General features: G+C 54.2%; 1 protein-coding gene across 1 annotated transcript in view; it reads left to right on the forward strand.

The window, feature by feature from the left end:
* EXOC4 (exocyst complex component 4) overlaps positions 1-24,528 on the forward strand; it is a 113,240-nt gene that overhangs the window by 76,852 nt on the left and 11,860 nt on the right. Inside the window, exons 12-13 of the mRNA XM_032954491.2 lie at positions 20,788-20,924; positions 24,298-24,471. Coding sequence (XP_032810382.1) covers positions 20,788-20,924; positions 24,298-24,471 — 311 coding nt within the window. The remainder of the gene's footprint in view (positions 1-20,787; positions 20,925-24,297; positions 24,472-24,528) is intronic.

Genomic DNA, 24,528 nt, shown 5'->3' on the forward strand with positions numbered 1-24,528 from the left:
GAGGGATGGCCTTGTTTAAAAATTTAAAAGGTTTTGGCTCATTAGCACGGGGCCTGAAATATACAACATGGAGAAGAGGCGTCGTGATATGGTATATTTATAAGAATGATGCCCCCATCCCCATTATTATGTATCACGCCGTGGTTAGGGGTGCGGGGGCGAAGGGGGGTTCCAAACCCTACCCCGGTGTGCGCGACTCCCGTCGTTCCCGTGAATTATTATGACGTGTCCGTCGAGAGCAGTGGGCGGGAGATTCTCGCCCTCCCTCCCTCCCACAATTTGATGGATTATCACGGTTCAGGAATCGCGATTCTGTGCAAGAATTGTTTCTTCACTGTCCTTGTGGCACGTCAAGGATCTGTGTTGCCCGCAGCATCTCCAAGAACCGCTCGCAGAAAACACGAGTAGGTGCAAGTAAGCGCTTCTCATGTGCACAATCCGAGGTATGTGTTGCGGTTGCTGTGGCGAATCTATGGGGGAGATTGCGGTGGGGGGGGGGGCGTGCTCCTCTAAATAAAATCAGTGCCCCCCATTCAAAGGCAGCTCCTAGGGGTGGCTGGGAAGCACTCAAGTGCAAGAGGTCATCAAATCCATTTCCGATAATGCCACCGCACCTCACCATCGCTTCTTACAAGAGAGAGGAGAGGTAGGGGAGTGTATGGAGCGGGGTGTAGAGTGAGATGAGGGGGAGAGGTAGGCAGGGGTTTTTCCATGGAGAAACGCACACGTACCCATGTGTGGGGTCAATGTCAGATACGCAAATAGAAAATGGTCCCAAGAGATCACGAAATTCCACTGCCAATTTTTCTCTGTGTCAGCAAGCAGCTTTCTTTATAAGCTCCAGTGCTGCGCTTTGCAGTCTCTATGATTATATATTCGTGGCTGATGTCCCTGTACTCCCTTCACCCTTGTAGAGAAGCATCAGAATAAATGTAGAAATATTGTCTACCTACAAATATGATGGTATGATCAAATCATCCGGGATGCGCCATGCCGGCTTTCATTGGTGCTCGCTAACCACGCATACACACGGGGAGGGGGGGGAGAGAGTGGGAACACACAGTTCCCTACAGATAGATTCGAGAATCTACGGCTCTACTGGCACGTACTGGGGGTAACGCTCAACGCTGTGACCTGCTGTCCACCTTGCAGCCCTGCGCTTACAACACCTGGCAAACCCTGGCGGTCAATGTTACGGTAAAATAACTAACGACCGCCACGACATTGGGCACTGCGTTGGGAGGCTCTAATCCAGCAGTGGATTGACAAAAAGTGGCACTCGCGTACGCTCGTGTGCACCTATTGCGTGTCTCGCGTGAGTTATTTCGCAGATGAGATTTGGAAGCCAGCAAGCGGGCGCGGTAATTGGCAGAACACGGAGGCCGCTGAGTGGCCAATCTGTTCACGGTCGATTCCCCGGGCTGCCCGGGCGGCCGGTGCATCTGCAAACGCGGCGGCTGTGCTCGTCGGCGACGGTGTTTAGCCAGGATCCCCGCGCGCTGCCTCGTTTGTAAGGAAATGAACACGCAGGAAAAAAACGCCAAACAAATAACCGCCTCGCTCTCACGACGGGCTTTCGGGTTGCACCGGCGTGCGGTTTGGCACTGCGACCGGGAGCTTGTTCAGGAAGCGAACTTTGACCCTGCCTCTCCGGCCTCTCTGCTCTGAAGAAGGGACGTTGCCCAAAACGTCATCTATTATATACTTTTATAGCCACAGTGTTCCTGATTAATGTCTTTAGTTTCTTTTCATCTATATGTATTCGTCCTTGTGCACCACTGCCAACGCAGCACAATAATTTGTTTAAAATGTAAAAATCATCTAAATAATACGCATGCTGTCATTTTTAAAGTGGTCATCGTTTTATTAGTTCCAGAAGAAGCTCCCGACATGCGGAACGACCCAGAAACACCCTGGAGCACTACGCCTAGCGATGCGGCCGTGTTACCCGTCTGGCTAAGGAGGCTCCGATGAAGCTCCGTTTTTCTTTACTTGCCAAAGCCTCGTTCTCTCGGAGCCATTATCACTGCTGCTGCACAAAACACAGAATCGGTTGCAGTTGGAATCCTGCTTCTGTCATATCTGGGGGGAAGCACCCAGTTCCTACCTCCCGGCACTGGACAGAATTCAGAGTAAAGCAGTCCGGATGATTGATGGTCCAGCACTCGTGGATTCGCTCGCTCGCTCACCAGCGGGCGGTCGCCTCCGTATCGCTCTGCTATCACTACTACCATTGTTACTTGTCTACCAGACGCTGACTGTTTTCTCTCATCCAAACTGTGTTCAACCACCACACTGCGGGTGACAATAACACGCTCACTTACTCACCCAACCACTCGCTCATCCACTCGTACATCGCGGGTCAGGAAGCTTCCCTCTCTCTGCTTCTTCCCTTGCACTGCTTCACTTTGTAATTCCCTTTCCCATCATCATCATCATCATTGTCTCTTCTCTCAAGCTCTTACAATAATAACCTCGCTCAAGTCAAGAAACGGCTGATACTCTTTCTCAATCGCAACGTTGATTGTGCTGTCTGGTGCTGGCCGCCTGATGTGGACCATTGGACCTGTGTTCAGCAATGGTGTTCAAATTAACAAAGACAACACAACCGCAAACACCAGCACAGTTGTGAATAAGTAACCACCTTTCTTAATCGACATGAGGTGACGTCAGAGCTTGCTCGAGAAGCCACTCTCCTGGCCCTTTCCTCGCCGGCGCCGCCACCGACGGTTTGTGAGAAATTACGACAATTCGAGACTTCGACAGCCACCACTCCTACACATCTGCCTCGAATTAGTGCGGCCCACGGTGCCGCTTTGCGACGCGTTGCTGGAGGAACGTCGGCCGCCCACTGCTGTGAATCGCGCTGCTCTCTACGCTGCTCTCCACGCTGCTCTGGAGAGAACAACGCTTGACTCCACAACGTCGTGGAAGGGTGACGCGCTCGGCGGCAGGGCAGCAGGGTGGCGCGGTAGTTACACTTGTGCCTCACGGCAAGAAGGTATTGGGTTCTGTATGGAGTTGAACTAGGGTTCAACTCACTGAGGCTTTACAATCCACGGCTACCGAGCACTCCTTGGCGGATTTTCTCTGAGATGCCTTCCAGGCCTTAACTGCCACTGCATGATTATTGTTGACTATTGTTAGGCGACCTCACAGTGACAATGTCATAATCACCCTAATCGTACCTATGGGGGTGTCATGAAGGTCGTTATCTGTAGTCGAGCACTCACGTTTCCCTCACCACACACTACTCAGCACACACAGTCTCACAGATCTCACTACACGTGTGACATGTCTCGCCACACACACACACAGTCTCACAGATCTCACTACACGCGTGACATGTCTCACCACACACACACACAGTCTCACAGCTCTCACCACACGCGTGACATGTCTCACCACACACACACACACAGTCTCACAGCTCTCACCACACGCGTGACATGTCTCACCACACACACACACAGTCTCACAGCTCTCACCACACACGTGACATGTCTCACCACACACACACACAGTCTCACAGATCTCACACGCGTGACATGTCTCACCACACACACACAGTCTCACAGCTCTCACTACACGCGTGACATGTCTCACCACACACACACAGTCTCATAGCTCTCACTACACGCGTGACATGTCTCACCACACACACACACAGTCTCACAGCTCTCACACGTGTGACATGTCTCACCACACACACACACAGTCTCACAGATCTCACTACACGTGTGACATGTCTCACCACACACACACAGTCTCATAGCTCTCACTACACGTGTGACATGTCTCACCACACACACACACAGTCTCACAGCTCTCACCACACGCGTGACATGTCTCACCACACACACAGTCTCACAGATCTCACACGCGTGACATGTCTCACCACACACACACAGTCTCACAGATCTCACAGCTCTCACCACACGCGTGACATGTCTCACCACACACACACACAGTCTCACAGCTCTCACCACACGCGTGACATGTCTCACCACACACACACACACAGTCTCACAGCCCTCACTACACGCGTGACATGTCTCACCACACACACACACAGTCTCACAGCTCTCACCACACGCGTGACATGTCTCACCACACACACACAGTCTCACAGATCTCACAGCTCTCACCACACGCGTGACATGTCTCACCACACACACACACAGTCTCACAGCTCTCACCACACGCGTGACATGTCTCACCACACACACACAGTCTCACAGATCTCACCACACGCGTGACATGTCTCACCACACACACACACAGTCTCACAGATCTCACTACACGTGTGACATGTCTCACCACACACACACACAGTCTCACAGCTCTCACCACACGCGTGACATGTCTCACCACACACACACACACAGTCTCACAGATCTCACTACACGTGTGACATGTCTCACCACACACACACACAGTTTCACAGATCTCACCACACGCGTGACATGTCTCACCACACACACACACAGACCACCTCAGTCACCACATACTATCGAACCTCTCGCCACGTACTCATCTCTCATCATGCTCATGCATCACATACGTGCATCACGCATCGCCACTGACCGCACACATCGCTTGCCACACACACGCCTCTCACCACACGCACATGCACGCACACACTTGTGTCCCTCACCACGCATGTAGCTCACCACAAACATCACAGTGCACATGTAACCCGTTGAAGTACGCATGCCACTCGTGCCACACAGTCCTCACCACGCACACGAGGTGAGAAACTCAAGAGGCCACGATGTGAGTCTCATTCGCAAGAGCGATCTGGGCTCAGGCACATTTCTAAAGAAGAAAACCCCCCACACAGACTCACCACACACAGACTCGCCACTCCACACGCTCGCCACGTGTGGCGGTGGGCACGGGGGGGTGGGGGGGGTTGTGCCACCGGGCTGCCCGTGGGCCGAGACGGACGGTGCCCCCCCCCCCCCGTGACGATGCCGGATTAAGCAGCTGCTCATCCCGGGGGCATGTTCTTATTTACTGCAAATTACACGGCGCCGCTCATCATAACAAACCACGGCAGATGTTGTCATGATTTAATAACGCCGACTGGAAACTGTTTCAGAATTGCCCACACCCGATAAGTGACCAGACTAATCAGCCTGGCATATTTCTAGCGTGCTCTAAATTGTAGCGTTGGTGCGTGCGTGTCTGCGTGCGTGACTGTGTGTTTGTGCATGCCACTGTGCGTGTCCGTGCCTCGATTGCATGTGCGAATGACTGCGTGTGTATTTGTTCATGCCTGTGTGCGGTTTTGTGTCGTGTGAATTAACATGCCTTTGTACTTGCGGGTGTGCGTGTCTCACCGGTTAGCGTGCTGCACTACAAACCCGAGTTCGATTCCCTCTCGTGGCCAACACCATTGAGGATTATCTGAACCCGTCAACTGATGAGTACCTGGTGCGGTGCATAAACATTTCCACTCGGGACACAAAGGCGACCAGGCGTGGTGCTAGTTACCCATTGCCTCGTGTGCTGTGTTGTGCTTCATAGGTGCTACTCACTCACAACACTTTGCTCCTACAGTCTCTTAAGTCTTTAGGGGGGGGTCTTTGCTGTTTATGTTGTCTGTATTGCCATTGTGTGAATGATCGCATGTGTATATGTGCATGCTTTTGTGCAGCCTCTGTCTGTGTGTGTGGCTGCCTGTGTGTATGTGTGCGTGTCTGCCTCCCGTCAGTGTGCGAATGACTGTGTATTTATGCTGGCTTGTATGTATGTGTCTCTCCACGTATTAATCACTGAATGCATAGCTATGCATGCTTGCGTGTGCAGTCATGTGTGTGTGCATGTCTGTACATGCCTGTGTTTGCATTCGTGTGCATGTTCCTATCTGCCTTTATGCGTGTGTGAGAATACGTTTGAGTGCGTGCGTGTGAGAGTACGTATGAGTGCGTGCGTGTCAGAGTACGTATGGGTGTGTGCGTGTGAGTGCAGGTTTATGCATGACTGCGTGTATTTGATCATACGTTTGTGTGCATGTGTTTTTGTACAATACCCATGCATGTTCATAGCTACACATGCATGTGCATGATTTCATGAGTATGTGTTTATATGAATACATACATGTGTGTGTATGTGTGCACGTGCATGCACACTTATGTCTACGGGGGTATGTCTGCCTGTACACGAGTGTGTATTCATTCACCTCAAACTGCACCTAGCCTGGCACGAGCACTACGGTGATACCACCGCCAGTTAGTGGCGAATGGCGGCATATTTTTTTCCTCATTCATATATGCGCAAGGCTCTTATGTGAATGCACGGACGCATTTGCAAGCGTGTCTGTGCGTGTATTTGAATACGTGCGCGTGCCCGTGTATGCGTACGCGCGAGTGTGAGAGAGAGTGGAAGCACACACACACATGCAGCAGAGGCTGCTTAGCGTCAAACCCTTGGACTGCCTACGTGAGGTTGACGCTGACAGGGCGAGAGCACCGTGTGCCGCCTGTGCGCCGCGGCGACCGCAGACGCGTTCCAACGAAACGGAGAACGCCAGCCGCAGCGCGCCGTAATGACGACAACAACAACGACAACAACAACGACAACAACGACAACAACGACGACAACGACAACAACGACAACAACGACGACGACAACGACGACAACGACGACAACGACGACAACGACGACGACAACGACGACGCGCGTGTAATCGCAACGCGGACGGCGCGACACGCGTCAGATGGACGGAGCGCGCGAGCGCGAGCGGTGATCGCGGAGACCAATGGGAAACGAACTTCGGGAAGCGGCCGCTGCGGCCCGGCTCGTCGTTTAATAATAATAATGATTTCAACTCGTTCGCTCTCGAATGGAGAGGATGATATGGAGGTGCGAGGAGGAACCGCAGACGGACGGGAAGGCAGCCACGCGATAGCCGGCACCAACAATTGCCCAAGCTCTACGGTCCTCAATATATTGAGGTGTTATTGAGGAAAACGCACGTGTGCAAGGGTGGAAACGCTCTATCCCAGACAGACGGCACAGGTGGAGTCCGCATTCTGCCGAGCTCTTCTAGGAAAAACAAGTCCAACGCAAGCCCCTTTACAATATCTCAGCATCCCGCTGTTGGGTCATTTACGCGGCACGTGGGTAAATCCTGTCCCGCAGGGTTCCAGATGGGGGGTACACTTACCCTAATGGCCAATTTTGCGATAGATTAAAAAGGAATAATAACAGCGTGTTCACTGCGCTCTCCTGCCAGCATCTTCTGCACAATATCACCCCTCCTCCTTTTCCATTTCAAGGTTTCTTTGTTTGCTTTAGAAGCTGCGCTTGGATGGGATCCACGCGGTAATCCTGCCGCGAGACAGCTTGGCCACATCTTGGGCTCGTCGTGAGACCACGGCCCCCCCGCTCCGCCTCCAAGCCCCGGGGTTTATCTTTGTGGGGGGGCCTGGTGGCCGTCCCGATGAGCCGGCCGGCTCGAGAGCTTGCTTGCGAGAGAGAGAGAGAGTGGTGAAGCTGGCCGGCCAGTTGGCCGGCCGTCGTGAACCGTCACCACGCGGAGCTCGCAGGATGAGGGGGGCGGTGAAGGGGAATTGCGCACGGCCGACATGAGAGGGAGAGAATGAAAGAACCAGTCTCATTTCGCACTTTTCATTAACAGTTTGAAGTAATTGGGTTAACGAACAAAAATAGCGTTCGCTCTCCTGAATCAAAATTTGAATAGCAGTTTCTCATTCTAAGGAGAGAGGGAGAGAGAGCACGGCGGGGGGGGGGGGGGTGTATGCAGGAAGCTAAAGCTGCTGCAGATTACAGATTTCCACTCTCGCTGGCCCTGACTCAAATATTGTGGAGGGGGGGGGGGGTGGTTGGCTTGCTGGAGGGCCTAAGACCCCGCGTGTGTGCGTACATGTGCACGTACGTGTGCGCGTACGTGTGCATGCGTGTGTGTGTGTGTGTGTGCATATGTACGAGCTCTTTCGTGCCAGCCAGTACGTGCTTCTGGTCCGAGACAATTAGGGCCATTTTCTCAGTAATCCGAAAAAAAATGTGGAGCCTTTAAAAAAAGACTGCATTATGAGCGCTTCTTTTTCGCATCAAGCGTGCAAGGGAGACACACTCGCCTCCCTTGCACACACAAAGACACGGGCTGTTAGCGAGCACCTATGATGGCAGACACTGCACGCAGTGGTGATGTTTACACACCACACCAGGTACTCGTTTAAGGTTGAGTCAACCTAGGAGAGGTCCATGACCGATTCAGATATCTGTCGCTAATGTTGGTCACGAGCGGGAATCAAACTCGGGGTCACCAGGTTCGTAGCACAGTGCGCTAACCACTACACCACCGCTCCCCATAGAAAAATCATTCACATGTAGGTGTGTATATCACATGTCCATTCACACTCGCATGTACACACATTTGTACACGCATGCACTCGCACACTCGCTCACACATCACTACAAAGTGATTCAGTCGGCGATCTCCATTCGCAGGGCGCCTAACGAAAGCCGCTCGTACCGCACGGCCAGCGAGCAAATGCTGCTCGCCATTTCGCGAGACATGGCGCAATCACAGCGCTCCTTTGTTATCGCCGCTGCCCTATTTATAAAATGTCCCACGGCAAAAATGAACAAAACAGAAAAGAGAATCAACCCGCCGCGATGCCGAGCTTTTTGTAGCATCAACGGCTTCTTGGGCCGTGAAGACACCTTGACCTTGACGGCGACAACGGCGGTAACGGCGGTAACGGCGGCTCGGCAACGTCACGATGCGCCGCGGCGTTCCATGCTGTGCGGACGCTACCGTGAGCCAGGGCAGATGCCCGGGGTCTTCGGAGCCACGTGGTGCTCCGTGGGACGGCCACGTGAGTGTTGGCGATGGGCACGGGGTTCTCGCCTTCTGCCAGAAGGCATTTTGCACTTGGCGCATCGTGCGTTGAGCGCGCCAACGAGAAGCGTGCCGCGCACGCGGGAGGTGCACGCGGGCGAGCGCCGCCGTCCGATTATTTAAGTCACCGATGCTGCTTCCGATTTATCGGTTCGATTTTTCGACTGCCCGGATGACACGAAAAGCCTCGGCTCTTCGTTTTCATTTGGCCCGTGTAATCGGCCACCAAAACAGTAATCGATTGCATCGGCGGCCGAGCAATCGACTCAATTCATCGTTTAATCATGCCAGGCGAGGCCGTGCCACACCCGCTGTCGGGCCGTAACGTGGCATGTGATGGTAGGGGGCACGGCGCAAACCTTCCTTACACCCCCCCCCCCCACCTTACGCCACCGCCAGGCACGGATTGGAACCGCCATGCCGTGCCAGCCTCCCTTGTGGCCACAGGAGTGTGTGAATGAACCACTGCTGGATTACACAACCGTGACTGGTGGGAGGCAGGGGGGGCGGGGCTAGATGAGGGGATGGGGGTGCTCCCAACGTCCCTTTTTAATTTTCATTCTGCGGGGCGGCGGCAGGTGTGGTGACGGCGAGCGCTGTAGGGGAGTTCCCGTCGCTCGCTCGCTCGCTCGCTCGCTCTGGAGGGATGATGGCAGCTTCTTGTGTCTCGTCGCCACGCACGGGCAGCGCTCGTGATGTTTACAGGGCCACGTTCCCCACGGAACCTTTCCCCGCACGGTAAAGTTAAAGCGCCGTAGGACTTCAACTGTGAACCTAACCCACGTGACAATGTTTGTCGGTGGCTCATCCACAACCACCTCACCAAGGGCGGCCTTGGTTTTTGGACGCTTATCACAGGATCCTGAGAGATGGCGTTGGCTTTGGGTAAGATTTCATCCAACAGTGGATTATTAATGTTGCTCTGCTTCCATAATATAGGGGTTTTTTTCGGTTAGATCGCGTAAATATAAATGTGTGGTTAAACCCGCCACCAACCGAAAACCAATTAGGAAGGTTTGTCACGTAAACATAACGTGCCAATTCGTTACTAGTACAGCACACCAGTGTGTTGGAGAGCAAATCCACAACATTTACGACGTTTTATTTATGCGATCCAACCCAGAAAACCTATATTATGAATGATATTGGTCGCGAAAGCTTACGTGTTAAGTTGTTCTGCTTGTTTACCCAAGAAGGCCTCGGTATTTCAGGAGGGTCCTGCAAGGTTTTGACAGTAGTTGGTGGTGTTGCTGCTGTGACTGATCCTAATTTGTAGTAATTTGCAGGTACATTTTTTAGCATTTCGATATTTGGCCTATACCAACAAACACATGGCAAACGATGACGGCCGATGACGATGATGATGATGATGACAATCAATGGAGTTCCCCAGCTGCCCCTCCGCCCCCCACCTAAAAATTGTCCACCCCGGGTGGCCGGACTGCGGCCCGACGTGCTTTGTTTGGTAATCCCGATAGAAGTTGTCACCCTGCTGGAAGCCCAAGCGCGCCCCGGCTAATCCCGGATCCCAGGCTTCGGAAAGGGGGGGGGGGGGCCGTACCTTATCTCGCAAGACACCCACGAAAATATAATTTCTCGGGCGGCCCTCGGGTCAGACAACGCGACACCCGCCTTTGGCATTGTTGGTAATTTAATTTTCTGCCACGCGCTCGGCCGGATGAATCCCCCCCCCCCCCGCCGCTAACAGCCCGAGTCAGCTTCGTATCATCGGCACTCCCCAGACTCTTGGCTCGCCGGCTGCCCCCCGCGACCGGAGGAAGCCAATTCGTTTAAAGCGTCAACGAAGAGCCCAGGTGCGATACCATCCCTCCGGCGTGACCGCGGCCGCGTGCTACAGACGACCTCTCGTCAAATTAATTTTGACGGCACGACCTCCGGAGTCGAGGAGTCGAAACGTCTCGCCGCTCCAACAAGCGATCAGTCCAAATTTTATCAGCAGCCCTTAGAGAGTGGTGCCAACAGAGTTGTACTCGCTAAGAGTTAACACGTGTGACTCATACACATGCATAGACTAAGATGCCATATACACACACATTGCGAGATTTTAAGAACTCGGGTAAAATAATGGATGGGAGGGAATTCCAAAGTGGAGCAGTGTGAGGGAAGATAAGTGTTGCTTGGACGGTTGTTGAACACGGTGTAGATGAGACAGAATGGTCGGGTCCTCAATGTGGGTGGAGAAATGAATGAGTGAAGTTCACACAGTAACCATAGCAGTAGCAATAGAAGAGTGATAAGGAGGTAGCTGACCGTTGGTGAGCGAGTGACCGAGTTGGTGCCGGATCATGAATCGTGGTGCGTGCGCGATCTTGAATAAAAACCGAATTCCACTGTGCACGTAAGACTCGTGACAAGCATCTCATGCCAGAAGCGCGAGATGATTGACATCAAACCCGAATGCGACCACGCTGACTTGATAAGAGGTCCTGTGCTTGACGTTAAACCACTACAAAGTGTTCAGACGACTACTCATCTAGACGGGTGGCACCTGCATGAGCACACCTGCATGAGCACACCTGCAAGCAAGCCAGCTTCCTTGGGACTTGCATTACAAAAGACAGCAGTGCCATGGTGATGTTCAGGTGCTAAACGTTCAGGTCACGCTTGTAACCGAGGCACAAGGAGTGCGTTCGCTGGAGAGCTTTTGCGTCGGAAATCCATACCGCCCGCTCTGAGCAGCCCTCGCGTTTCCGTCCTCCCTGCCACTGCCATGCCAGCCTCACCTCGCTGAACCCCGGTACGGTCTCACGGTCCCGTCAACTTACATCGGTGAGCGCCCTATTGTCACCGAGCGGCGGTGGCGGCACCGGCACAGCCTGTGGCGAGCGATTGAGACGATGGCACTGAGACAAAAGGGCGACGCAATGCCAATTTTAGCAACTCCCCCACGGAGCGCATCTCCGCACTGATTAGTTGCTCACCGCTGCCGGCTGACTAGCATCTCAATTTTACGCCCTTGGATGGCGGCCTGGTATGCCGGACCACTCGGCACGGCGAAACCGAAGATGAATCTCATTTACCGGGGTTTTTTATTTCTCCTTCCTTTCGCACGCAGTCAACGTAATTTTTATCACGAACTGCTGTCGACGAGAACCACCGAGGGCCTCGCTCGGCCGGATCAATGCGGCCGGCAGCCTCCACGTGTGGCCCCTCACAAGAACGTTCATTATCTCGCAGAGACACCGCCATTTAAATTGAGAGCTCAATGCGCCGCGCGCCAAGCCCTGCCGAGCCGGCGCTCAGCTTGCGATGCTCGTTACCGAGCGGCCGTCATTATCGGAACAAAACACCGCGGGCGAGCCGCTGTCACTCCGCCTCGCAGCGGAGAGAGCTACGCCGCCGCGATTCCCATCTGCGCTCGCTGTGTTTCCAGCTGTAGATATTATTCAGACACAAAATAGATTAAAATCGCGCGTGATTTTTGGTTGCGATTCTCTCCCCCCCCACCCTCTCTCTCTCTCGTGCTCATTTTTCTTGTTTCGCCGTCGAGAGGGAAAAAGAGCGAGCCGTTATGTATTGTTTGGATTACGCGTCCCGTCCCAGTGCTGCGCTCCGATAATTTCCACTCTGCCAAATCTGGACTCCTTTAGCCGCCCCAAGCAGTGAAAGTGTTGGCAGGATTTTTATTTTATTTGTTATGCAATCCTGTGTTCCCTGCAACGGCTCTTGCTCTGTGTGGAGAGCGACGCAATTTCTCATGGTTTTTTCTTCACCACCTTAACCCCACATCCACAAGGCCGTCTTCACCGACGGCAAGCGGCATCAAACAGAGTCTCCCCCATTTCCCCATCCCCCCCACCGCCCGCCCGCTTGCCCACTCGCCCACCCGCCCACCCTCGCGCCATCTCTTTGTTAGCGAGCGGCACGGGCTGACAAGCCCTGAAAGCGAATCGGTGGCTGTGGCATGAGCTGGGGAGGGAAACAGGAAGGAGGCGTGCAGGGGAAAGGGCTCTCCTTGTTTAACCCACGCAGCTTCAACCGCCGCTCCGTGGCCACGACTGGACGTTGCAAAGGCCCCGGCTGCGCGGTGCAGCTTCCCTTGCAGCGGGCGATGCGGTTCGTTCATTGGGAGGCGACGGGACTCGCGGCGGCGCACACCGCCGCTACCGGAACCTGCGCTGCTCAAGCGTCCGCCCTCCGCGGCCACACCTTGCGCGGCGGTTGCCAAGGTGGCGGCCGTGAGCAATCGGGCAGTGGGGCCGTGCCGAGGAGCGTTAATAACGCCACGGAACCAAGTTTCGACCCAACTATCGTGCAAAGCTGGTTAGAGCGGGCAGCATTGTGACAGCTACTTGACAGCGCCTCCCCTCTCCCCCCTGCCTCCCCCGTCCACCCGCCTCAAAAGGCCTGAGTTAATAGGCTGCCAGAGAGGACTGTCCACTCACAAAAACCTATTCACCTTTCTCTTCCAATTTACGGGAGCTTGTAGCCGCTCGGCAACCCCTCACCTCGCCCTCGCGTCTCTCCCCCCCCCACCCCGCCCCCCGCTGTAACGTTCGCTCAAGTGTTAGGCCATGGAGCCATGAGATTTAGTGCATGCGAAATCCGTGGGCCCCCGTCGTGCGCGTACGTGTGCGAGGTTGCAGTTGTGCTTGTGAATTTTGAGTGTGAGCTCGTGAATGTGTACCTGTGGGCGAGCGTGCGCGTGTGTGTGAGTCAGCCCCGTGCCTGATAAGAGTACATGCGGGTGAGCATATGCGCGCGTCTGTACGCGTACGCACAGACGCGCGCATATGCGTGTGTGGGAGCGCGTCCCCATGCCGCTCACGTGTCAATTTGTGTTTGTTTGTGTACGTCCTTATGAATATGAGGGCATGTGAGTCACGATGCAGATGCATGAGTTTTCATGTGCCTGTGCACCGGTGTCAGTGCGTGTGTACTATATTATTCTGTGTTAGTATGATATCTTAGTCTATACATGTGCACGAGTCTGTGAGTGCGTGTGCGTATACTTTATTACGTGCGTGTCTCCATTTCCGCCCTGCTGTGTGTATATGTACATATGTGTACAAGTGGGGGATCTTTGTCTTTATATTATTCTGTGAGTACGTGCACACGCTCGTCTGTGTGTGGCCAAAGAGGCAGGCGTCGAGTGAAACCTCTGGGGAGCGCTGGTGCTGGCGACGTCCCCGCAGGCCGCCAGCGCCAAACATTTGCCAGGCCCTATCACTGCTACCCGCCACCTCAGCCGGCGTCTTCCCGTGCCGGGCTGTGCCCTGCTGTGGCCTACGAAGCTGTAAATATTTCTCGCAAAACCCCGGAATCCGTGCCCCGTTCGGCGCCGTCCATCCACCGGAACATAAACGCCGGCGGTGGTTTATGGCTGCTTGCGGCAAATCTGAGTCCCATCGCTCGATCTCAATCTGTCCGCATCTCGCTGCGAGTGACGCGGATCTGTACACAGCCGGGGTCCCACGGGCTTCACGCGATGAGAGGGCAATGGGTGGCCGATCAGACTTAATTGATTTTTTTATTTAACTTTTTTTACCCAGTTACTGAGCACTGGCCCAAAGGCTCAAATTGCCAAGCGGCATACAACAAACAGCGCTATCGAAGTTGTAATATATCAGAGTGCGACACGTTTCTTGAATAGAGCGAGGTTATGAATATTATTTCAGGAGTTTTGGAAAGCGACGATGATCGGGAGGCAGTTCCAGAGTGGAGCAGTGCAAGGGAAGAAGCAGAGTGAGAATAAATAAGAGATTTGTGTCAACGCCACTCAAATTTTTCATCTTTATATATTTTTTTCTGGCTCCTAATTAATTAGGTTTTTGTGCAGTGAGCGCCTTGCCACAAGATTATGAACATTCGGTTTGGAACCCTCGCAGAAAGCAGTGCAGCGTCCATACAGCATATCGAAGAATGGTCTTTTGACCATGCCGCCACAGACTTACAATTGCGTCTTAAGCCAAGTAGGTCGTGCCTGCCACCTGACAACATACCCTGCTGTAGATGTGTTCACCACTTGTCTCATTAGTTCACGCAGCTGGACGATGGCCAAGTCAAGTGAGAACTCGCCGTGCTGGAGAACCCGGCTTAATCACGTGCGGCTGAAAATCGGATTCGAACCCAGGATCTCAACGGTGTGTGCTGGCTCGGTGTCTCCGACACGGCCATTATAAGCCCTTGAGTCAATCCGGCCACTCATCACCATTACTTCACAGCCCCTTCGAGTGCTGCCCGCTCACCCAGCGTGGCCCGGCAAAGCTCGTCACCACCCACGTCGGCACTTTGGCGAAAAGAGCCGGCATCGTGGAACAGTTAATTCATTACACGGCTGGCCGGTATAAATATTTAAGAGGCCTGGCGATAGTGATAAAAGGTCTAACTCTTTCTGAAATGCAATGTAAGGGAGATCGGTCCGTATGAGCCTCTCTTTAAATCTTAATGAACAAGTAAAAGACTGCGGCATTACGCCGCTCGCTACGGACCGCCGTAATGCGCGCGGCTAACGAGGATGGAAAAGGCCAGCGATTGGGCCGGCTTATTACTCATCGGGCCTCTTGACTTTCAAATAACTTTCAAGCATTCTCCAGGCGTGGTTGCCGGAGAGAGAGCATCTTCAGAGGGCGACGTTGCACGTAATGCGCTTGCCGCGTCCTGGAGAGAGCGAGGGAGAGAAAGTCATGCACATTGCCGGATGGGGTCGGGGTGCCGCTTGTTGTGGATGTAGCGAGCCTCGTCAAGCCCAGCGGCGGCTCCAAGCGCCACTTAGAGGAGGGAACAAAGCATGCCGCGGGTTTTGAAATCGGGGGAGGCACGGAATGGTGGATTCAGCGAGATTCTGGAATGCGACAATGGTGATGATACTGCGGCAGCTGGTGCAGCACGACCGCCAGCGCCAGCACCAGCAGCAGGACCATTGTCACCACGAGCAGCACGTGCAGTACCAGCAGCGGCACGAGCACCACCAACAGCGCCAATCGCCTTTGCGCTCCACCTACCAGACCGGGTTCTCCTGGGAAACTGCATTCTCCTCGTAGGGTCTGGATATCATAGATGACGGAGGCTCTGCCCGCGCATTCCAGTTTCTCGACAAATTCATCTGCACGTGCAACTTGAGACCAGAAAGTTGCTGCTTGCCTCACGGTTTGTCGCCTCCTCGATCGGGAACCAGCCGAGCCATCATTTCCCTTGCACGTTTCACCATCGTCGGAAGCGCTACCGAAACCAGGCACGCTACCAACCCACCACGCCGACCAGTTCGCTGGAACACGGAAGAGGTCTTGGCCGAGTCATCTCCCAGACGAGCGCCTTATCACTCGGGGATTGACCGCCTGCCTGAGCCAGCACCGCTGTTCACACACCCGGAACCTGGCACCGTGCCACCTGCTCCCACCGCCGCGACTTTGGCAGTAAACGGGCGGGTGGGCGGGCGGGCGATGAGTTCGTAAATCAGAACGTCTTCCTCAAGACCGGTATTCATGTTTTCCTCCGTAAGTGGTACTGAGCCACTGATGGAAATTCCGAATTTCCATCAGTGTCTATTCATTTTGTGGCACTTAAATTACAAATTGTGTTGAAACCAGCTGACAGCAGGACACACAATGAGGAAATACTGGAAGAGAAAATGGTAGCTGAGTGTTGCAGGCAAAACGTTTTTGCTGGGTGGAACGTGTGCTCAGGATGGAGAAGGGCCAGTCACCAAGACAGCCATTGAAGTGGTCTCCATGGATCCGGTGACCAAGGGGAAGAGCATAGAGTAGATGGTGGGATGCTCTTAGGGCAGATCTTGAAGACCATGCGTCTACTGTACACCAGCTGCAGATCTGGGGTAGGGTATAAAGCGTTGGCAAGGTGCGTGGCATCAACATCCTTGGCCACGGTGACGTCTTGATCTTGACTCTTGTTTAGCGTGCGTGCGGTTTGTGGGCCGAGTTTCACGCACACAGCCCGACGGACCACAAAGCCTCCTGCGGTTCACTCGCCGGTCTTGAAAAGCGCGCGTTCTGCGTCCCCATCTGAGCTGCTTGTTGCATTATCCGCCAACTCTCAACCCAGCCTGGCGGTGCTGAGTTTGCCAGGGAGAAAGAAGAACGTAGGCCGTGTGGGGGGGTGGCCGCTACACCGGGGCCGTCGCGAGCGGCGGTGAGGCGCGCGGGGACGCGCCGTGCCCTCGCCACGCTCGCCCGTCGCCGTTGTTTTGCTTGAGCGTGGGCGCGAACGATCGCGTTTCTGGAAGGCAGCGGGTGTCCCCCCCCCGCCTCGCCGACCGGTGCTCCCGAATTCCCCGCGCCCCGCGCGGAGACCTCGCACCCGCCTAATTGGCCGTCTGAGCCGGTGGCGTCCCCTCGCGCCACGTTCCCCGGAGCGACACTCAGGGGCCGATGATCCCGCTGCCCCCTTCCCACCCCCTGCCCCCCCCCCACCGCCCTTTCGCCTCTCCAGCTCCTCACCCCGACCATTGATTTTTCACAAATTAGAGACACGCGACTCGCTACACGTAGCGTCTCTGCTTTGATGTGAGCATTCGCTCGTGAGCGAGTTTATGTTTACGTTGTGTTCTGTTTATACAAGCGTGGTAGGAATTATCCCTCTTGGTGAGGGGTGCGTGTTTACGCAGCAGAGATTTAAAATTCAAAACGTGGGTCGTGACTCTTTTTTTTTTAAGCCTCTGCCCAGTGGCAGGTCCTCGGCTCAAATGCCCACCGCCATTTCTCTCCACGCAACCCCCCAATTTTTCCCTGACGTCACCCAGCAATGGCGCAGAACATCTCGGGTAAATACAGTACAGATTTCATTTCTTTCGCAAAATCTAATGTGACGTTAAATGAATTGATGTGTGTTCGTTCCGAACACAGGTGCCTTCGTGTTCCACTTCCATACGACGCAACCCGCGTGGCGCATCGCGTCACACGGCTTCGAGACGCCATGGCCATCTCTCGCGCTGCACGACAAGCGGACTTATTTTCAAGTCGTACCACGGGCTGTTCGGCAAGATGTTCCACGTTCCGCTCCATGTGCTGGGAGGTTGTTCAGGATCTGAATAGCTACCCGAAGCTCCCAGGACAAGGAGAAAAACGTCGGGCATCGTGCCGAACGGCACGCGGCACAACCCGAAAGGACACCACGAGAGCTGTGCGACGCAACCGCCGACAGCCGCGTGCACAGCAGTGTCCTCGTTCGACTTGTTAGTCTTCAGAGGCCTCTAGTGGGAGAGCGCCGCTATTGCAAGCGATGCTTTCCCTTTCGCTTGACCTCGGCGTTTTCTCTGCTCCGTCGATGGTGACCTTGGCTTGCGCGACGGTGCGAGATGGGACGTGAAGGTGGCAGGGGTTAGGGGTGACGTTCCCCCTGGAGGAGTGAGCGGTCTTGCGGACGGGCGTGATTTAGCGGCGCCACAAAAGTCCAATTTGTTTCCAGAAGCCGGCTGCGTGAGCCTGGCCTTCTTTCAATATCGGCAGAGCTTTGAACCACCGTGAAAAGAATGCATCTTACAATGTAATACAATTTGGAGCTCAAGATGATTGTGTGGACACAGTGGGGATTTCATTTTATCGGGAGAGGCAGTCGATGTGTCACTGTGTGAGTTAATGGGTCTCTGTGTTATCGTGGGTCTATGGGTTTCTACATGGCGATGGGAATATATGTGGGTTTAGTGGCATCTGTGCGAGTCTGTAGAATACAAGTGGGATTTCTATTGCGTATAAATGCGACCGCTTGTCAAGATGCTGTATGAGCACTGTGGGCATGTTTTATAAAACGAGGCAGTCAATCATAGAGACTAAACTAACAGAGCGACCCATAGACTCACATAGACCCACAGGGAGCCATCGACTTTTGATAGAGATCAACAGATTTGCATAGAGACCCACAGACTCGCATAGGGACCCACATATTGACATACAATCAAATTTTGGATTTATACAGGGGGAGTCTAAAACGTGACCGTCTAAACAGCGGCAAACTTATTGAGCGAAGAGCGCTGACGTGCTGAGGTGTTGTAGAGGTGCGTTTGAAGATGGGACAAGAAATAAATTAACGGTTTTCGCTCTGACGGCGGGTACAAAAGTGATGGACCGGCACCCGGCTGCCCAAGGCGACGAGTCTGCGGACGCAAAACAAAACGCGGACACAGCGTGGCCACGCTGTAACCTCGCATCAAATCGGCAAAAATGAGAGATTTTGGTCGGGCCGGGTGGAAAATCGCGCGGAGGAACGTGCCTCCCGAGACACCTCCTCCCTGTCGGTGTGCTGTGTGCTGTGCTGCGTTCGCGTGTGCGTGCTGCGTGTGTGCTGCGTGCGTGCTGCATGCTGCGTGCGTGTGTGTGCTGCATGCTGCGTGCATGTGTGTGCTGCGTGCGTGCTGCGTGCGTGTGTGTGTGTGCTGCGTGCGTGCTGTGTGCTGTGTGTGTGCTGCGTGCGTGCTGTGTGCTGCGTGCGTGTGTGTGCTGCGTGCGTGCGTGTGTGTGCTGCGTGCGTGCTGCGTGCGTGTGTGTGTGTGCTGCGTGCGTGCTGTGTGCTGTGTGTGTGCTGCGTGCGTGCTGTGTGCTGCGTGCATGCGTGCTGCGTGCTGCGTGCGAGCGTGCGTGCTGCGTGCTGCGTGCTGTGTGCTGCGTGCGTGCTGTGTGCTGCGTGCGTGCTGCGTGCGTGCTGCGTGCGTGCTGCGTGCTGTGTGCTGCGTGCTGTGTGCGTGCTGCGTGCGTGCTGTGTGCGTGCGTGCTGTGTGCTGCGTGCGTGTGTGTGTGCTGCGTGCGTGCTGTGTGCTGCGTGCGTGCTGCGTGCGTGTGCTGCGTGCGTGCTGCGTGCGTGCTGCGTGCGTGCGTGCTGTGTGCTGCGTGCGTGCTGCGTGCGTGCATGCTGCGTGCGTGCATGCTGCGTGCGTGCTGCGTGCGTGCTGTGTGCTGCGTGCGTGCGTGCGTGGTGCGTGCGTGCATGCTGCGTGCGTGCGTGCTGCATGCGTGCTGCGTGCGTGCTGCGTGCGTGCGTGCTGCGTGTGTGCTGTGTGCTGCGTGCGTGTGTGCTGCATGCATGCGTGTGCACGCGTCAGGCGCATGTTCCCTAAGGGCGTTAATTCACGAGCGTGCGTCTGTGTGCGCATGTGTGTCTGCAGTAGCGCAACGGTTAACACTACAAACCCGGGGACCCAAGTTCGATTTCCGCTCATGGCCAACACCAGTGACAATTATCTGAACCGGTTCTGGGCCTCCCCTAGATCGACGCAGCCTCAAATAGGTACCTGGTGCGGTGTATAAAAAGCATCACCACTTGAAAGGCAAAGGCAATCCGCGTGGTGCTGGCCACCCACTCCTTCGTGTGCCGTTCCGACCTTCATAGGTGCACGTGAACAGGACTTTCCACAACATTCTCTTAAGGCTATATGGGAATCTTTGTCTTTATTTATGTGTGCACGTGCGTTCTTGTGTCTGCTTATGTGTTCGCGTGAAATGCGGGTATGTACATGTGTATTTTTTTTTTTATGTTCGTATACGTACTAACAGGCGTGTTTGTGTGTGCGTTCATGCGTATATTTACGTGTCCATTCGTGTGTGTGTGTTCATGTTGCTCTCCGGGTGTGGGGAGCGGTGGCGAAGTGGTTAGCACACTGCTATGCAAATCCAGAAACCCGAGTTTGATTCCTGCTCATGAACAAAATCAGTTCCGATTATATGAACTAATTATGATCCTCCCTTAGGTAGATTCAGCCTTAAACGAGTACCTAATATGTGTGTAAAGATCGGTACTGGGGAGAATCCCTACCCTCTCGTGTGCCGTGCCGGCCTTAATAGGTGCTCGCTGACAGCACTTGCCCCCAACAGCCTGTTCAAGTCTACACGAAGAATCCTTGTCACTGTCGTTTGTATATGTGCGCGTGCATGAGTGCGGTCGCACGCGCGTGTGTATGTGTGTACATCCACATGTGTGTGCGCGCCTGTGCGTGTTGTCCCCAGGGTGCCGTGGTTGTGGAGAAGTCAGTCCAGGACCTCATGAACCTGGTGCATGACCTCAGCGCCTACTCGGACCAGTTCCTGCACATGATCTGCATCAAGCTGCAGGAGTACCGCGCCATGTGTCACGCGGCATACAGGTGCGGTGTGCCATGTGTTCTACAGGTGCCGTGTGCCACGCGGTGTGGGTAGAGGTGCCGTGTGCTGCTGTGTAAAGAACTTGACTTACGATTGGATGCATTACCTGGATCACTGTTGTGCGAAGAGAACTCAATATTGGACAAAGCACATGGCTCACTGTTAAGCAGCGAGCTCACTACTGAAAGGTATGGAAGCCGGCTAACAATCGGGCAGCCGGTATATCGTTCAGCTCAGCAACATGTAAACACGATGTGCTTCATGATTAACGGTCGCCGTAGTGGAAGGAGAGCAGACGCAACAGCAGCAATTAATCTGTCATTACACTAACTCGGCTTTTGTCGTGACTGTGCCCTTCTGATTAACGGCCACGGTTAGCACGCCCGGCGCTCCCCCCGTCCCCCCCCCCCCCCCGGCGGCAAGGCCCCTGTAACCTGGCACGCAACAAGAGGTGTGCGGTCGCATTGCATCTTCTCTCCAAGTTGTTCGCCGCTCGAGTCTGTGAACGAATGTGTTGGGCCCGGCAGTCGGGCGGAACGTGACTCGCCAGTGCTCGGCTCACTCGTTCAAATCCCTGTCGGGGGTCAACTCAGCCAATCATCCCTCCCAGAGTAGATTCAACAAGTACCTCTTTGTGAGACGTCTGTTTTGCTGGATAGACTGGCCTTTATCATAGGAATGTGGAATTTTCACTGATATGAGAACCCCCCCCCCCCTACCAGTGCTGCTAGTGGGTGGCTACTGCCGGTAGTGCCCGGGTACCCAGAGGCATTGCATTAACGGGCTGTGACCTGCTGATCAAACTTGCAGCCACTTCCAAGATTTCCACGTTTATACAATGCCATTAAGAAGCATTGATTTGGAAAGCCCACAGGATTTTAGATTAAATTATTTATTCGTCTTCCGGGGATTAAACACCTTTTTTTACATGTATACATTTGTAATAAATTGTCCCTGCTCCATTGGCCCATACGTATGTTTGATTACATTACAATAATTAAATCAGGAGTGCGCTTTATTTGGTCGCAGAAGGATTCCGGTGCCAACAGCCTCGCCGCACGCCTTCACGGCGGCCATTAACAACGACCCCCGTCGTGGTCGTTGGCTAGAGCCGGCCATCGTGCGCCTGCGTCACGACCCACATTTGATAAAATCACCTGCGGGCACCGCCGTGATGAAAGGCAGCGGCCGACACGCCGGGCGATAAGGCGGCCGTCGCCGCCGACATTTTAACACGCATTATTTATTTACTCCGCGCGTTTTAAGAGCGCCGCTTTTAACGAAGCTCTCGGAGTGGCACGCAGGAGGCAGCGGGGCGGGGGCTGTCTGGAGGCCCCGGGGGCGGCCGTGGGCCCCACTCGTCGATCGCGCCCCGCCGTGAGTGCCCGCCTCTCAAGGTTACGCGCCGCCTGAAGGCCGCGCCGCTATCTCTGTAACGGGATATGTCACTGAAGCTAAAGGTTAGCTCCATTAGCGGCAGCCTCTATCGGTTATTGGATTAAGAGCCTGGCGAGGACCGGGCGGTGGGGTGGGGAGGAGCGGACTTAGCCTCGGCCTAATTGACTGAAAAGAAGTAGCTCAACTCCGAAACAATTTACTTACCGGCTGTCATTTTCCGGCGCATCTTATTATGCCGTACGTACGGCATCATTTTGCCAGGATGAGCCACTCGCTCCGTAACACAATTAAAGCGCACGAAATGAAACCAATTACAGCTCGTTGAGCCCGCTCCCCGCTTTATTAACCCCGCGAGCGACGCCCCGTCGCGGGGTGCCACGGGCCGTTCCGACGGCGATACCCGACGGACGCGATGCTCGTTTTTTCCCAGCGGCGGGCGGGCCCGCGGGCATGCCAGGGCACGGGTCCCTGCCACCTCTGCCGAGGGCCGCCGCTGTCGGAAAGCGTGTAGTTGATCTGGCGAGGGCCTCACGGATCGCGGCGGCGCCAGACTATGGCGTGGCGGCAGTTGCGGCGGTGACGTGGTTAATTCGAAGGCGTGTGATTCTCATTAAAAGCCTGTCTCGCTGCTAATCCGTCAGGAGTCGCGTGTTTGTTACTTTGCTGTGAGGAGCGGCGGGGCCTGGACTTATCCGCATCGACAAGGGGATTATCGAGATCACGACGCACATTTAAATTCACACGCATTTATTTATTTAATCTTTTTGTTCGTTCCGTTAAAGCCGCTGTCCCGGGCGCTGTGCGACATGTCGCTCGAGTGCATGTAAAGGGCGCGGGCGCTTGCGCGCGCATGCGGTGTACATTTACTGCGGGCTGCGGGAATGTTTCTGCTGGAGACGGCGTAATGAGCGCATCATTTGTAACCTAATGGAGAAATGCAGGCCGCTAATGTTGGCCGTTAGAATTAAATGTGACTGAAATTATGTTAATGATGATTGTAGCGACCTTAATGAGAGCGCTGTTTTCAGAATTAATGGCACCGCTAATGAAAACACACGTACGCGTCGAGTATCTGGTGCAAGCCTCCGACTGAGCTGTGAATCCAAAACCAGCCGGGGACTGGAACAAATAATCGGTAGAACCGTCGGTGCAAATATGTTCGGCGACAATCTGAAACGTTCCCTAGATATTTAAAGACATCTGCAGGCATCATTAGGCATTCACAGACGTGTAAGTCTATCCAGAGACACCGTAAAACATTCACAGACGTTATTGCACTTTCAGCGACATCCACAGACATTTTCAGACATTGCAAAATAATCACAGACAATCGGACATTTAGATAATTCAGAAACGTCCATAGACATGTTGACAGGTTGAGAGACATTCACAAACTTTCAGACACTTTCAGAGACATAGCTCAAAAACTTTCCTGAAAGATGGCTGAGACATTAAATTACTCCCAACCCACTCACATTAGTCACCATTTGTTCGCCACTCAATAATTGTGCTATGGTTAGCCTGGCACCCACCATAGGAATGTGGAATTTTTGTGAACAGGAGAATGAGTGCCATTCCATGTTAATTTGAACAGCTGTACCATGCCATGTCTTCTCCACACTCCATAATGCATCGACAAGCTCACCAAAGCAGCAGCAGCACGAGTGAAATTGTACGCTCTTGCTGGGCCACCAAGGCTCGCTCCCAGGATCACCACCCTCAACAAGAGGGCGATATACGACGCTCTCGACAAGATTAAAATCCCCAGTCTTGTCAGTTTCATTGTAACGATTAAAAGATTCTACTACTCGGGATGATGTTTTTTTACACGTAGCGCCTCCCCTCTTCCGTTCTTGTCGGACATTCTTCTTCCCATGAAATATTCCAGTTTTTTTTGCGTACCTTAGAGGTGGTGCTCTCCGACTGACCTCTGTTCCGACCCCCTGCCACCCCGTGCCGCCCGCACGGCGGTAACAGGAACATCGTGGCGGTTCACTCGGAGGACCGGCTCGTGATCAGTGCCTCCTGGGCCAAGGACGATGACATCACGCGGCTGCTCAAGTCTCTGCCCAACTGGACCAACCTGGCGCAGGCCAAGCAGCCCCGCGCTCGCGGGCAGCAGGGCGACACCAACGAGGAGGAGTACACGCGGTGAGTGCGCGGCTACAAAGGCAAAAATCCCCCCTATAGCGTTTAACAGTGTTTGGG

Source organism: Petromyzon marinus, chromosome 14, assembly GCF_048934315.1.
Source record: "Petromyzon marinus isolate PM22_M1 ecotype Great Lakes invasive population chromosome 14, UKy_Petmar_22M1.pri1.0, whole genome shotgun sequence".
Taxonomy (NCBI): Eukaryota; Metazoa; Chordata; class Hyperoartia; order Petromyzontiformes; family Petromyzontidae; genus Petromyzon; species Petromyzon marinus.